Source organism: Blennius ocellaris, assembly GCF_963422515.1.
Source record: "Blennius ocellaris genome assembly, chromosome: 7".
Classification (NCBI taxonomy): domain Eukaryota; kingdom Metazoa; phylum Chordata; class Actinopteri; order Blenniiformes; family Blenniidae; genus Blennius; species Blennius ocellaris.
The window spans coordinates 6,346,198-6,360,768 of NC_137656.1; the positions used below are offsets into that span (position 1 = coordinate 6,346,198).

Consider the following 14,571-nt stretch of genomic DNA (forward strand, 5'->3'; position numbering starts at 1 on the left):
TAACCTCTGAAGAGGCCATTCGTTTCCTATTAGAGGGAGAGAGGAAAAAAAACCTGCAGTTTGAAGTATTGCTCTCCCGTTAATTGGTGTCAGTGTTTATGTTCCAGCTGATTTGAGTTGTTGCCTTCCTTGACAGCACTGCAGCCACATCTTCACATTGGGTTGGAAAATTTCTCATGTTTCAAGTCTGTGCCAAATCAATTTTCAATGCATCGGATTTAAGAATTTTCCACACAGTATTCAAAAATGACAAAAATGTAATTGATACCACACTTTGGCCCGCTTTCACCAGGGGAAGCCATAACTCTTATTCTGTACATGTGCGTTAGCTGGAGCCTTTGCTGAAAACCTGGGCCGGCTTAGCTTGACCCATTTGCACACAAACCTCAAATAGCAGACGGGTTTGTTTGGCACGATCCTCCAAAACATATTCCGCTTCAGCTGAATCTTGTTTTGAAGATTGCCTGTTTTCTGGATGTAATGATGATAAAGTAAGATGAGGCGATGCTCAATCAAACTAAAACTGTGCGCAGCCTTCAATTAGAGTTAAATTGAAATGAATGGAGGAGTAGAGTGTAAAAAATCAGTGGGAAAGTTTGAGTGCTTGTTAAGGTCTTGAGCTTTCAGAAGAAATTACCTCATTTAGCTTCTCTTTATGCATAAACTCTTCAGATAATCTAATTAAAGTGAAAGCCTGCACTGAGTGAAAGGACACAGTGTTCATGTATATACTGCATGTTGGTGTTGGCTGCAGGAGCACCGCTGGCACTGTGGAGGAATCAATCCAGAGAAGATTCCCACTCATACGCCGCTCGCTGCCAAGTCGAAGCTGACACGAACATGCAGGTTTAACTGTGCGCATATTCTGTAGATTTGAGACTTTGCGTATTCTTTTGTAGCCTTGCCGAAGTGGATGCGATTTCTGCTGAAGAGCAAACGTCCCGCCGCCATATGCAGCAAAAAAGACTGGGAAAACCCAGTGGTAGTTCCCTGAAAATTGAACTTCAGCCACATTATTGCAACAAAGTGGGTCACAATTCAACACGATTTATATCCACACCCAGATGAAACATTGCCTTTTAAATAAAAAAAAAAAAATCCCCTTCCAACCTGCTGAAGCATTTCTGTTCCTTGACCTGTTCATCTATTTGATAAGTACAGGAAATGATCCATTTCTCCTCAGATGTCTTACATTGCGAGGCAGCTCTTGCACCAGTGTAAACTGGACATTGCTGACGGTACTGAGAAGATTCCTGCTGCCCGAAAAGGGAGAAGAATGCACCCGATCACTCCTGGCCACTTGTTGTGGGCTCGGTGTAAACCGAGTCACCAGAGGGCATAAATGGACTGCGCGCTTGTTTAAATAGACTCGCTCACAAGCCGGATGAACTCCTTACTCCTTGATAGTGTAAATGCACTGTAAACCGAGAGCTCCGCTCCACCTCGTGAATGTCAAGGCGATGCAGAAAATATGACTGCGGCAACGGGGATATCCTAAATAGTTGTGCACTCTTGTGTTTTAGGGACAAAAAGGAGATCATGGACTGTCCCCTGGCCAAGCCCCAAAAGGACAAAAAGTACGCATGTTATCTATCATATTTCCTTCTGTACAACTGTGTTTATTATCAGGCAGACCCATGTAAACACATCTGAACATGACCTACTTTGTTGTTCCAGGGAGAGCCTGCTGCCATGGGCCCCCCTGGACTGCCAGGCAAACACGGACGGAAGGTGAATGTTTACGTCTAAACTCAGTAGGAACCATCCCAGTTTGCTGGTCCCACCCCCTGATCCGACAAGGTTATTGCGTCACACGTTGAGGATCAATAAATCAAACGTAAAACACGAGCCAAGCCCCCTCCGAGCCGCCTCTGAATGTCGAATCTGTCAAATTATTTGGCGGGTCCGGCCAAACATGCATGTTTGAGCTCTTGTTTGGCAAGCGTCCCGAACGCGATGCAGGCATCACGGAGCACACCTGTGCTCTTGCTGCTCCCCGGTGGCTTGTAGCTTTGAATATCAAGCCTGTTACATCATTGTAATCACAAGCCTTCAATATGATGAAAGCAGCTGTGGGAAAGAAAAAAAAAAAAGATTACGGGGTAAAAACTTTTGCATGCTTTCTCCAAATGTTATGTCACTCCCTCTCCAGAGAGCAGTTTCTGCTGAAAGTAGGGCAAGTTATGAACTCCAGCACAGTTGTGTGATCTGGTCCTGCTCATGAGCAACATTATTTGACTTTGCCTGCATACCGCTGTGCTGGGTTATCTTGACAGAGAGTGATGCTTAGCAGCGGAGTGTTTTCTCCACACGGCCTTGTGCATTTCATCCTTGGCCTTTTCCCAAGCCCCTCTCAGTAATTACACATCTCAAGTGGGCCAGCCGTCTGCTTGGGTTTCTCACTCTGTGTGACGTGCTACAAGCCGCCCGGCTTTGTTTCTGCGGAGGGTTTGTTTAAACGCCACGGCCTCGGTTGACTGTGCCACTTTGAAAAGTCAAGAACTCATTTGTTTGAAATGTAGAAAGAAAGATTAACTAACAATATCAAGAAATCTGGTTGAATATGTTTCTTGCTGTTGGAGGAGGGCTATGAAAGTTTGTGTGAGGAGCTCCTCTTCCCACATATGTGAGAAATCTGGATTCAACCCAAATGGAAGAATAGTTGATGAAGTTTGCTGTGCATACCATTTAGAACCAGGAGTCTGAAAACTCCTATAGGGACCCTACAAGCCCCCTATTTCTTGCTTACAACCGTATTGTTAGAAATATACAGCACTTTGGTTAACTGTGTTATTTAGATATCAGGTTAGTTAGTGACCATAAGCCCATAAGTGTGATAGTGTGTCTTTGTTGGGCATTCACTCATCTTCAGCTTTGGTCGCTAAAGAAAATAATTGATTGTTTTAATAGAAGTTTAACGAGAAAATAAACATGTGGTTCATGAACAAAGCGTGTAATTGTGTTGCATTTGGAATCTGAAGTCTTTTCTTGTATTGGTATCATCATAGAATTCTTAGTTTCCTGCATTGCAACTTTAAAACTTTAATACACAATTCATTTCAGCTTCTCGGCCAGAGCTTGCCTCCTGTGTGAAGGAGGGATTGTGTGAGATTTCAATCAGCAGTTCAAATGAACTGCTGATAGAGTTTACTATGTCTGATTCAGGCTGAAATGTGACTGAAAAAAGAGGAAAAAAAGAAACTGCAGAATGAGTTACCTGATCGTCTGCCGCGGCAGGGTCTGTTTGGAAAAACAAAGTCATAAAAGCTTACGAGGGGAAATCCTCAGATGGAGCTTGTGTTAAATTAAACTTGGCAGTTTATGATGACACCACTTCTTCCGTGGGCCGAATCACGCCCTGGTGAAGACAGAGGGGTCGCGCTGAGGTCACGACTCGGACGGAAGGGGAATAGCAAGCAGCAAACAAGTGCCGCATACACGGGAATAATCCTGAGAAAGCCTTTGTAAGCAACTTTGCTCCTCACACACGCACACACACACTTCTGTCCTCATTTGGGACACAATAGTAAGAGTGCAACAATGCCTTGGCAGGAGCTCTGGTAGTTAGTTATGCAATCGGCTGGGGCTGACTGCAAAAAGCCATCTGGTGTGCGCAGGGTCCCTCCTCTGACTGTAGTAATGGGGACGACTCCAGAAACTAATATTCTTCCTCCTGATTTACAGTAAAAGGGAGTCTTTGCTGGGTGTGGTCCGGCATCTTTGCAGAGGTTTCATACTCCCAGCAGCCGTAGTTTTTATCTTGTTATCAGCTCAGGTGGGATCCTGGTCGCTCCAAGTTGTCTCTTCGTAGGTGCAGTTAAATAGTGACAGCGATAGAACGTATTAATGCAGTTTTACATCCAGCCAAATGAACAGCAAGGCAATCAGCTTTGCTCTGTTGAAAGTCAGCAGACAGTTCATTGCTCACAGCTGTTCTATTTCCTTTGACCACACTCTGGAAGCCTAAACTCCTGATAGTGCACTTTTTATGTTCAGATTACACTGAAATTCCTCCGCAGATGAAGCTGGATGGTTTGATCTCTCGTCCGGCCATCCAGTCAGTGAAGCTGAGCCGCCACAGCGTGATGGAGTTTTCTTTGCTGAGTATTCTTTGCTCAGTTTCTGGCATCCGGCCAAAGAGCGCTTTTCTCACTGTGGGATATGTGTGAAGATGTAATGGGAATGGTGCCTGCGAGTCAATGTGTGTGTGTGTGTGTGTGTTACCAGTACTAGACTTGTGTGCCCTGACACAGCCAGCTCTGACCGTGGAACACTGGATGAACACTCAACCCTTTTATTGAGTGTCTCAAGATTTTCCCTTCTTGCTCTTTGTCTTTTACATAACAAGTTTTTCCTGCCTTTACACGCGGAGTCTGATTTCTACAGGAAAGAAGTGTGAGGGTTGCCAGGCAGGAATAGGTTTTTGTATAAAGAACAGTGTATTTTCTGTCTGCCTGTTATTTCTCTCTATAAGCAAGGGAGATGTAACACTGCTGCTCCAGTCAGTCTTTTGGCTGCGGGGATGATCTGGTGTGAGTTACACTAATTAAAACTGTTTGCTCTTCACAAAGAGACGAAAGGGGAATGCGATCCCTTTCCATCTTTTGTGTCACACAATAGATTTGCAAAACAGGGAGTTATTCAACTTTTTTTTAACACACACACACACACACACACACACACACACACACACACACACACACACACACACACACGCACGCACGCACGCACACACACACACGCAGATTTTGCTTTGCCTTTTCTTTACTGTAATCAGCAATATTGGCTGCACTGGCTCTTTTGTCCCTTTGTGGCTGTGTTGCATTGGCTTCTGCAACAGATTAATCCAGTCCCCCCAAAATACTATCAATATTTCCCAACCCACAGCACAATGCTGCCTGTCTGCAGATAAACAGACAAATAGTCGGGAGGCTGTGCAGAAGCGGTGCTGGTACAGTGTCTGAGAGAGTCGCTGTGGCCCACAGAGCGGCATCTGGTTGCAAAAGCAGCTGGAGATGTGACAGAAAATTAGATCTGAGAATAATAAAAAAAAAAAAAATAGATCTTTTAAAATGCTGGATTTTCACATTGGTCTTTGTGAGAAAGATGTGCTTAAAAAAAATGTTTCACTGTCACAAAACACAACAGATTTAGGTCTCTTGTGAGCAGAAAATCGTCTTTGATTTGCATTTGCAGTGTGAACATTGTCTTAGACTCACACAAAAAAACACAAGACAGAACATGAACCCTGACTCAAGAGACATACAAAGCAAAGTCCTGCTCTACAATATTGTAGACTCACTCTTAATATTGTTATTGTAATACTGAGTTATTATTCAACTCGGCAAAATTGAGTTTGCAATGTAAACTCTCAGGGCATATATAAAGAGCGTGTTGGAAAAGTGCACTGAAACTGACTTGATGGTTAATCAACTTTCTGCAAAGGAATGAATAATAATAATTTAAAAAAATATCAGGAACAATGGGAGCTAAAAGTGATTTCTAATAAAGGTTCATAATTTGATTCTTGTCAAAATATTGGATGACGAATTGCTCTCGGTGAAGGTTGAGCACCAAGCTCTGTTATTATTGATGAATGGATGTGACAGTGTGAGATGGCACGAGACCGGTACGGTGAAATCCGTTAATGATTTTGTTAATATCATCAAAATGTTCAACATTTCCATCCATCTACCTACTTTACCATGTCATCCCAGATAATGAATTGTGGAGTAAGGAGAAGAAACCAGTTTGCATGTCGCAAACTCAGCATGCAGAGTGACAACTCACAGACAGAAAAGCCCAGCCCAGATCCAAACCCACAACCCTCTCGCTATGAGGCACCAGTATCAGACCTAAAACCCATTACATGGAAATGACTGAGCAGCTTTGAGAGGAAATGTTAGCGTTCTGAAAATCATGGAAAAAGGGTAATTTATATTGTATGCAACAATGAGGCCAATCACAAATTTCACATTAATGTTTTTTAATTATATTTCTCTTCTTCACTGTTCCTGAGGCCTTGTGTGAAATCGGTGAGGTAACTTTGAACGTTTCCCTCGCTTGACAACACCACCAACCATCGTCTCTGTGGTTGTTTGCCTTAGGAGATTGTAATTCTGCCCGCTGGCTACAGGTACGGGTGTGTTGTGTATGGATGTGTTTGTTGATGACTTGTTTGTTTACACAGATATTCATTTCTCCCAGCCTCTGTCGTCCTGCGGTTTCCTCATCGTGCCGCCGACAGGCCAAAACAGCTGGTGGCTAATGACTTCACACTTGAGGGGACAGACTTATTCTTCTCCCCGAGATGACTTCACATGACTCTATCTTTCGAGCATAAGCCTCGATTGTGAAGAGATTAATATGTTTTGTAACCAGCTGGCATGCTCATTTGGGATCACAGGGCATGAAGGTGACCATTAATTACCCTTTGGGGTTCCACGTGTCGCAGCTTAATTGGTTTACTGTTTTAATTAATGCGAGATGCTTCTGAATTGTTTTGTCAGTGTGCAGCAGTGGCAATAATCAAGTAGCTGTGCTGCAGTAAATAAAACTGACATTGTTCTTGTGTAGAAGTCATAAAGAAGTGCTTCATTCAGGCTTAACCAACCAAGCACCACTGATAAGTGTGCTATTAGTTTCACAGCTATTGTGTTTACCTTTGCTGGGGAGCCTTCTTCCAGGTTTTTATTGGGTTGTTTTATTGAACTTTTTTTGCAGGGAAACACAGTCAATTCCTAACAAAAGCAATTGGAAAATCTTTCAACATCATTTCATCCCCTGCAGTGTTGACTGAGATGCTCTTAAACACAGCGATAAACTCGCTAAACGCTAAAAATTCTAATTGAATTTGATCACTGACCATTAAACAATTTTCCCTCCAAGACCAAATGAATGACTTTCTCTTCCTCGTGTGTTTGGGATCCGAAGAGAAAGACTCAGCCACAGTGTTTTCCTGTTGACTTATTATTGCCTGACTTTTCCTTTCTTCATCAACAGGGACAAAAAGGTCATCCTGGTCCTCGTGGTCTTCCTGGAGAACCAGTGAGTGCAATTTGTCTACGTCCCTTTGTAAAAGGGGGTAAATGCAACTTTCTGAACCTCTACCACTGCGTATGACCCCCATGGTTGTAGTAAATTGTTCTGTCCATGCACATGAAAGATTTATTCATAACAATGAATGTTGTAAGTGCACTTTACTGTTGAATTTAATAGTATAACTCTTTATATTTTAATATTTACGACACCATCAGATGTGGAAACACGTTTCATTTCTTACAAACAACCGACACTAAGTAGTCTAAAAACAATGAAAAAACTTTTAAAGAAGCTTAATTGTTCAACAACATACTCTTTTTCTGTGTGCGTACATAGGTGTTTTTTATTAAATAAAAATGGCACCCACTAGTGGCCCAATAGAAAAACGTCATTTCTGTGTATATGGACAACAATTCTGAAACAAAAAGTTAAAAGCAATGAACTTTCACTTGCCACCCTCCATGTGAACCCTCACCGCTAACCGTGCTCACCACTATAGCATCGTGCTACTTTACATTTTGTGAATTCCACAAGCAGCTAATATGTACTTTAATCTCACTTATCTTTTTCCTCTTTTTGGGATTTTTCACCAAATACTCTCAGTTTGTGTGCGGTTAACATTTGTGCAGTACTGTACTGCATAATCACACATTCTTGTTCATGTTTATTTCAAACAGTGTCTTTTTTTCATCAGTTTGATCTGTTGACATGTTGACTTTCACAGACAGACGTGCTCTGTCTTTCTGATGCCTGCAGTGCGTTCGTTGCATGTCGGCGTGTTCACTTGTCAAATGGAAGAGCTCACACTCTACAGACATTTCAGCATGTCTTCCCAATTATAGTTAGAGGGGAAGAGACAGGAATGACAACGAGAACATATTAATACAGAGACTTAGGATTATTAAAATATAGTCTGTGTGGAGGCTCTGCATGCAGAAAGCAGGGACCTTGGATGTTCGCCTTTGGGGGAAAACAGCCAGAGGATTTTGGCAGAGGTGCAAGTGGGCTAAATAGTTTGAACGCCCGAGGTCATTCCTCTTCTTCTTCCCCTGCCTCCTATCTGGGTCCAATTCCTGTGCAATATCTTGGTGAGGAATGTGCCTCATCACATCGTAAAATGAAATAAAAACAGTCTCTATTCTTGTCGTGAGAGGATGCACACCCTTTCCGTGGAGAAATGACTCAAGTAGCACATGGTTGGACATGGAGAATTTTTGTGCCGTTATTTCTGGCAGTATTTATTTTGGGAACTGTTATTTCAGTCAGTGCAGCTGATTTCCAATCCACTAAAGATAACTGATAAGATTTAGGAGATGTTTGTGTGGGACACATGCTTTAGCTCTATTGTTTCCTGCAATGACCGACTGTATAAAACTCTCAATAAAGTGAAGCCAGAAAGTTTTGATTGCCTCCTGCTGGCTGACCCCTGGTACAACTTAGCACTGTTTTTTTTTGTGTTTTTTTTTAATGCCACAGATGGTTTCTGTCTTATGGCTGCATAGTGGGGTAGTGGTTAGCACTGTCGTCTCAGAATCACAGTGGATTGGTCCCCCAGTGAGAGTTCAGGGCGGGCTGTGGGGGCTCCCCATGGGTTTTCTGTGGTTTCCTGGAGTCCCAAAACATTTGTTTAAGGGCAAATTGGTTTACCTGTAAGTGTAAATGTGATTGTGTATAACTGCCTGTCCCTCTGTGGTTGGCCTGTGTGTACACTGCCTTCAGCCTCAGTCAGCCAGGATTCAAATTGAACCCTTAACTACAACTCAAAGTTGGATAACTTGGAACAGACGCGGATTAATGGATGGATGAACATAGGTTTTCTTTCTAATAGTAAATATTTTCCTTGATTGATAGCCTCAGTCATGTTTTGACATAGCCTTTCATGATGATGATGATGATAATGATGATGATAACTGATGGTGACTGATGATGGCCACCTCTGTTAAAAACAGCCTCAATTGAATTAATTCTTTTGTTTATCGATGACACTGTGATTTATGGCAACAAATATTAAATTGTCTTAATTTAAATAAAAAAAAATTAATAAAAAAAACTTGATTGAAAGAAATGAAGAGTGGGAGTTTAAGAAGTACCTATATATGTATTGTACCTAGAATATGTATTGTATCTGATAAGGAAGATCTTCACTATTTATTTAAACTTAGATAAATGGTACATAGTGCCATGCTTGATAGACAGAGTTAAGTTCAGTGATCACTTGTGTAATAGTTCAATCAAGTTCATGAAGCCTTTAGTTTATAAGGCTTTTCACTTTTCTTCTCCTCAGGCAAGTTTTCATCAGAAATGTCACCCTGTGGTGGTGAATGACGTGTCTTTTTTATCGTCTACCACACATTACCTGACATTTCTTACAAAGACAGGAGAGTTGAGAGTTTTCAGTGGTAAGTTGTAAACGTGTGCTTGCCTCAAGAGAAGAAAAGAGGAAATAGATATCCTGCATAAGTTGGGGCCATGACCTCCATACTGCAAATCTGGTTCCAAACGTCTTCACTGGGGCAAGACGATGGCTATTTTGGCATAGATATTTTACAGCATCAGTGATAAGAAATGCATCATCATCTCTAAATATAGATACTCCGCATAAGGTTTGCTTACTTTTCCCCCAATTGTCCCATACATACGCTGATGCCAGCTCTCATGCTGTTTTTCATAAAACGCGGCCCTATGATGTTGGTACTCCTGCAGGTTTGTGCTACTAAAGTTCATCGCTCTATAATGCTGGTGATGGAAATCTCCAAGAGGTGCCTTTAAATTAGTCCCAGTGATTAAACGTGCCATTTAATAAAGGTGGGTAACGTGATGGAATATCTTCTCAGCATTTCCCTCGCTGGGATTATTTTGCTTATTTTGCAATCATAACCTCCTCCTGTATAATACTTATTGCTTGTGCTTGGTGTCCCCTTTATTAGGCGCACCTTTACAGTGTGAAGCAGAGCACTTGTATTGGTTTGCATTAAAATACACTTTTATGATACTTATAATGTTCATTTCTTGCTGACACGGATATTAAACTTTTTATTGCAAGTTTTTGTAGTGGGATTATAGTGGGTGATGATGTTTTCACTGAAATCTGCTTCATTGTGCATGCAGGTAAACATAAAAATTGTGCTGTTTCAGTTCCTGCTCTGTGCAAATGCACCACTAATACGGCATGATATATTCTTATTGTACTGATAGCTCGTATTACCGCTTCACCCACAGCAACTATAGCCATGACCCCTGTTTCTCTGATGATTCAGGATTAGTTTTAATGATACATCATTATTCAGGTCTTAACATATTAATTCTGTGGTTTTCCCAGGAAACTGCAAACTGCAGCGGAGTTCATAATGAGTGTGGTTTGCTTCAAGTACAGTGTTATTTCTTGCTACCTAATCCTATTTCACTCTTCCTGTACGTGTCGACGGAAGCATTTCTCTATGAGGATGCTTCTGGTTTGGTCTCACCACAAGGAAGGAGTGACTCATGTGATATTGTGCATTGATGAGAATAAAGATATTAAGGAAAAGTTGTTTCCACAGTAGTTTTAGCAGCATGTGTGTACAACTTATGTATAACTTTTGTATTAATTGAATGATCCAAAAGGCAAAGTCTAAACTGGCGCCTCTCGGTTAAGATAGCAAGTAAGCAAAAGGTCTCTGCGAGAAGACTGATATAAATATGATAGATTGACACACAAAGACAGACATATTTGGGGAATAAAGAGAAAGAGACACACCCACAAAATGACAGACTGTTAGATCTGTTTTACAGTCACACATCATTAATTGATTAAATGATATTTACCATCATCATCTTTTATTCAATTGTATCTTATTATGTATAGTTGTGCTATGTTGTGTGTATTGCGTTAGGTGGTGTTTATGTGGTTATTTTATATTGCGTGTAGATATGTCATATTATTTTACATGTGTTTAATTGTGTCTAGTATCGTGTTGTGATGTGTTGTGTGTCAGTGTTGCATTATGTTATGTACATCTCTGTATGAATGTGTGTAATGTTTTGTCTAATATCAATGAGTTATAGAGATTGTTTATGACTGCATACATATACTGTTGTCTTGAGTTTCTTGGATTGCTATGAGTGCAGCTGCAACAGCAACCATTCATGCACATAAGAAGCTTTATCCTTCCCTCCATCCTGACCTGTCTTCTGCTTTCTTTTCCTGAGTCTCGTTCCCTTTTCCAGGGCTGACTTCTGTGCTGTCTTTGTCTCTGCAGGGAGATCGAGGCGATGATGGAAGCCCCGGGGCGAAAGGCTATCCTGGCAGGCAGGTGCAGTAAATCTAGTGTTGCAGTGCTGGTTGAACAGGGCCACACACACACACACACACACACACACACACACACACACACACACACACACACACACACACACACACACACACACACACACACACACACACACACACACACACACACACACACACACACACACTAGGTGAGGTATCGCTGCATTGTGAATTCAGCTTTTTGAAAATATGGAGGTCGATTTGAGGCATCTCTAATAAATCTAATTTTAACATGTAATTTTTACTTACTGTCAGAATGATGAACACAATAGTGACTAGAGGAATACCGATTTCTTGTACATTTTCTGTCTCCAGGAAAAAAATCCCATTTAAAGATATTGGATGCGAGTTTAAAAAAAAAAAAAGAAAAATGGAAAAGCCAGTGGCAGCTCTAAAAAACTAATTTGATAAATCCAAATAAAAAGTTTGTACCAGCTGAATGAAGGAGGGGAAAAAGAAGCCGGCAGACAAAGTAAAGAGTATCACCTGTGGTGGAATCTGGGCAATGGATGCCTCGGGTCTTTTGCGGAAATAAAATGTCAAAAGGTTTCCACAGTGAGCTGTAACCTAAAGAAAGAAAAGGTAATAAAAGTGTGACTAATGCCACAGTTCCTCAGGTACAAAAAAGTTTCCTCTGTCCCTGCAAACCGGGCTTCACTCCTCAGCTTCACTTTCAGCACTGGTCTCACGTTCAGGAAGAGGAAGCTGAGGAGCGTTTCTCCATTTTTAAAATGTCTATTTTATCTCCAGCTTCAAGCACAGTTTTAAAATCAGCAGGACAAGTGAATGTTTAAGATAACTGGGAGGTTATCCTCGGCGTTGCCTCTGTGTCAGATCTCTAATCCCAGCAGACACTTAGCAGTGTGTGAGGGATTAGGTTTGAGCTCCCCCTATCATCTCACGCCGTGAATCACTCACGCTGTATGTTTATGTCGAAATGCGGCTCTTTGCTGTGACGAGTCCTCCTGAGCGGAGAGGTGGGGGTAGTTTCTACACCGGTGGATTAGCTGGAGAAATTGATTTGAATGCTGCTGAAGTATTAACACCCACAAATGTCAGCCACAATGCCTATTAAAACTATAAAAAGCGTATTATTTAAGTATTGTGTAGACTGTATTGTGGGGTGCAACTGCTGTTTGCAAAGATAGAAATATGTTTTGTCATCTGTTGTGTTTAGGGTTTACCTGGGCCCGTTGGAATAATGGGGCCAACAGGAGTCACGGTAAGTAAGCGATAAAAAGCTGTATCTTTTATCCAGAGTGTCTTTTTCTATTACTTCTGTTTCGTCTCCATGTCATGCTCGCTCTCATATTTCATCTCCGCCTGCGAAATTCATCATCTAACCAATGTGGGCACGTTTAAAGCCCAGAGTCGTAAACGCCACTGATGGTAATGACAGATGGTTTGGTTAGCGTGTTTGAATGCACATTGCTCTGCTTGGTAGTGAGACCACCGTTTAATCAGTCATTGTTATTTTTCCCGTTCCGCCAAGCAGGTTTGGATGACAGATTCTCCAGAGATCCCTGATGTGAAGGTATGTGCCCTTGGACTACATCGTGGAAGCCAGCACCATGCAGTCCATGGGCATATACACTTGCCTCAAGGCTTGGCTCCTCAAGACCCCTCCGTTGTAATAAAAGCCGACAGTGACAGTCATTTTTATTGAGACTCTTGTGTTGTTGTTGCCGCTATTGAGCAGTCCTCCACAACACCCATCAGTTTCATTGTGTCCACCTTTTTACCTTCTCATCAGTCTTTGCTTCATCCGCTCCTCCTTTCCATCTTTTACTCATCTCTCCAGGGTCACATTGGCATCCCCGGGCTTTTTGGTTTTCCTGGTGCTGATGGCGACAGAGTGAGTATTAGTGGCCATGAGAGTTGAAAGCCTGCTGGGTTGTATTATGACAGTGCGTGGGCCAAAATGATTTTTTTTTTAAAAAGAAAAAGAAAAGAAAAAGAGATAGATTTTCACTGTTGGAGTAATGAGACACTTGAGGCAGACAGCAAATCATTATTCAAAGTTTAAAGTAGTTCAAGCTGCCTCACACTGTTTTATGTGACTTAACACCGCAACCCGTCTGGATGATATTAAAGTGTGAATGTTGAATTTTAATCTTTAATCATCAGATTTGAAATTTTCATACAACGTCCTGTGGTGGTTCAAAACACAGTCACCAGCTTTCTTAGGGACTCGAGTATTCTTAAATCTTTTTAACTTTCGTAAATTCACAAGTAGTAATACTTTAACACATTTTCCAAAGAAATATACTGTGCAATAGAGTTTTACTGTTATAATGTTTAATCTTAATGTGATAATGCTTTCAAAAATGAATAAATGATCAATTTATGGGGAAGCAACAACACTACTTTTTTAAAGTAACCGGTAAAATTTTGAGTACTAACCTTTAGCTACTTCCTGATACCAAGTATTGATATGGGTACTTATAACCATTAAGTTTTGTTCACCACCCTACATTCTCAAAGGATAATCAAAGGCAACATTACAGTCAACAGTACACATAGAGTAGTGCAGTATGTGTACTGTAGACAGTCGACCAATCAAGATTGCTGCAGCCCTATCAATTTACATTCATGGTTACAAAATGCAGTGAATCGTGGATTCTTTGCAAAAAAGTCTTGAATTTAAATAACTCTGAAATAAAATGGAAATTTGATCAGGCCTTGACGTGGACTTGTTTTCATACCAATAAAAAAAGGATCCACATTCAGTCTGTCTGTTCGATCCAGTGCTTACAGAAAAAACAATTACTCACTGTGTATCCTGAAGAGTTGACAAGTTAAGTCAGAAGCATTGCAAATGGCCTTGAGAGAAAACATCACTCTGAATTGGCTGACAAGACAGCTGCTAAATGGACCTTTTGCGACAGTGTTGTCAACTTCTGACACCAGGCTGAGTGATGAACTTGGAGTAATGAACGTGTCGGTCCCAGTGGTTGCGCGACTTCTTCTCTATGTTTATTCCAGCCACTGTTTTTGTTTTATGTTGTTTAGAGAGCTTCGCAATGTCACACAGCTCAAGACTTTAAACTTATGATCTAATAGTTTCCAAGTATTGAAGTGGTGCACTTTTATCTCCTTTTAAGCCTTCATTTCATCTCCCCCTTTTGTTTTTCTTTTCCTGTTTCCAGGGAATCCCTGGTGTTCATGGGAAGAAGGGCAAGATGGGTAGGCCGGTAAAGTTTTCTCTCAACATACTTCTC

At 41.3% G+C, this 14,571-nt stretch overlaps 1 protein-coding gene across 1 annotated transcript in view; it reads left to right on the forward strand.

Annotated features, from left to right (window-relative positions):
- The window catches only part of col27a1b (collagen, type XXVII, alpha 1b), a 75,403-nt gene that overhangs the window by 22,945 nt on the left and 37,887 nt on the right, over positions 1-14,571 (forward strand). Inside the window, exons 6-12 of the mRNA XM_080499597.1 lie at positions 1,524-1,577; positions 1,678-1,731; positions 7,003-7,047; positions 11,280-11,333; positions 12,528-12,572; positions 13,152-13,205; positions 14,500-14,544. Coding sequence (XP_080355723.1) covers positions 1,524-1,577; positions 1,678-1,731; positions 7,003-7,047; positions 11,280-11,333; positions 12,528-12,572; positions 13,152-13,205; positions 14,500-14,544 — 351 coding nt within the window. The remainder of the gene's footprint in view (positions 1-1,523; positions 1,578-1,677; positions 1,732-7,002; positions 7,048-11,279; positions 11,334-12,527; positions 12,573-13,151; positions 13,206-14,499; positions 14,545-14,571) is intronic.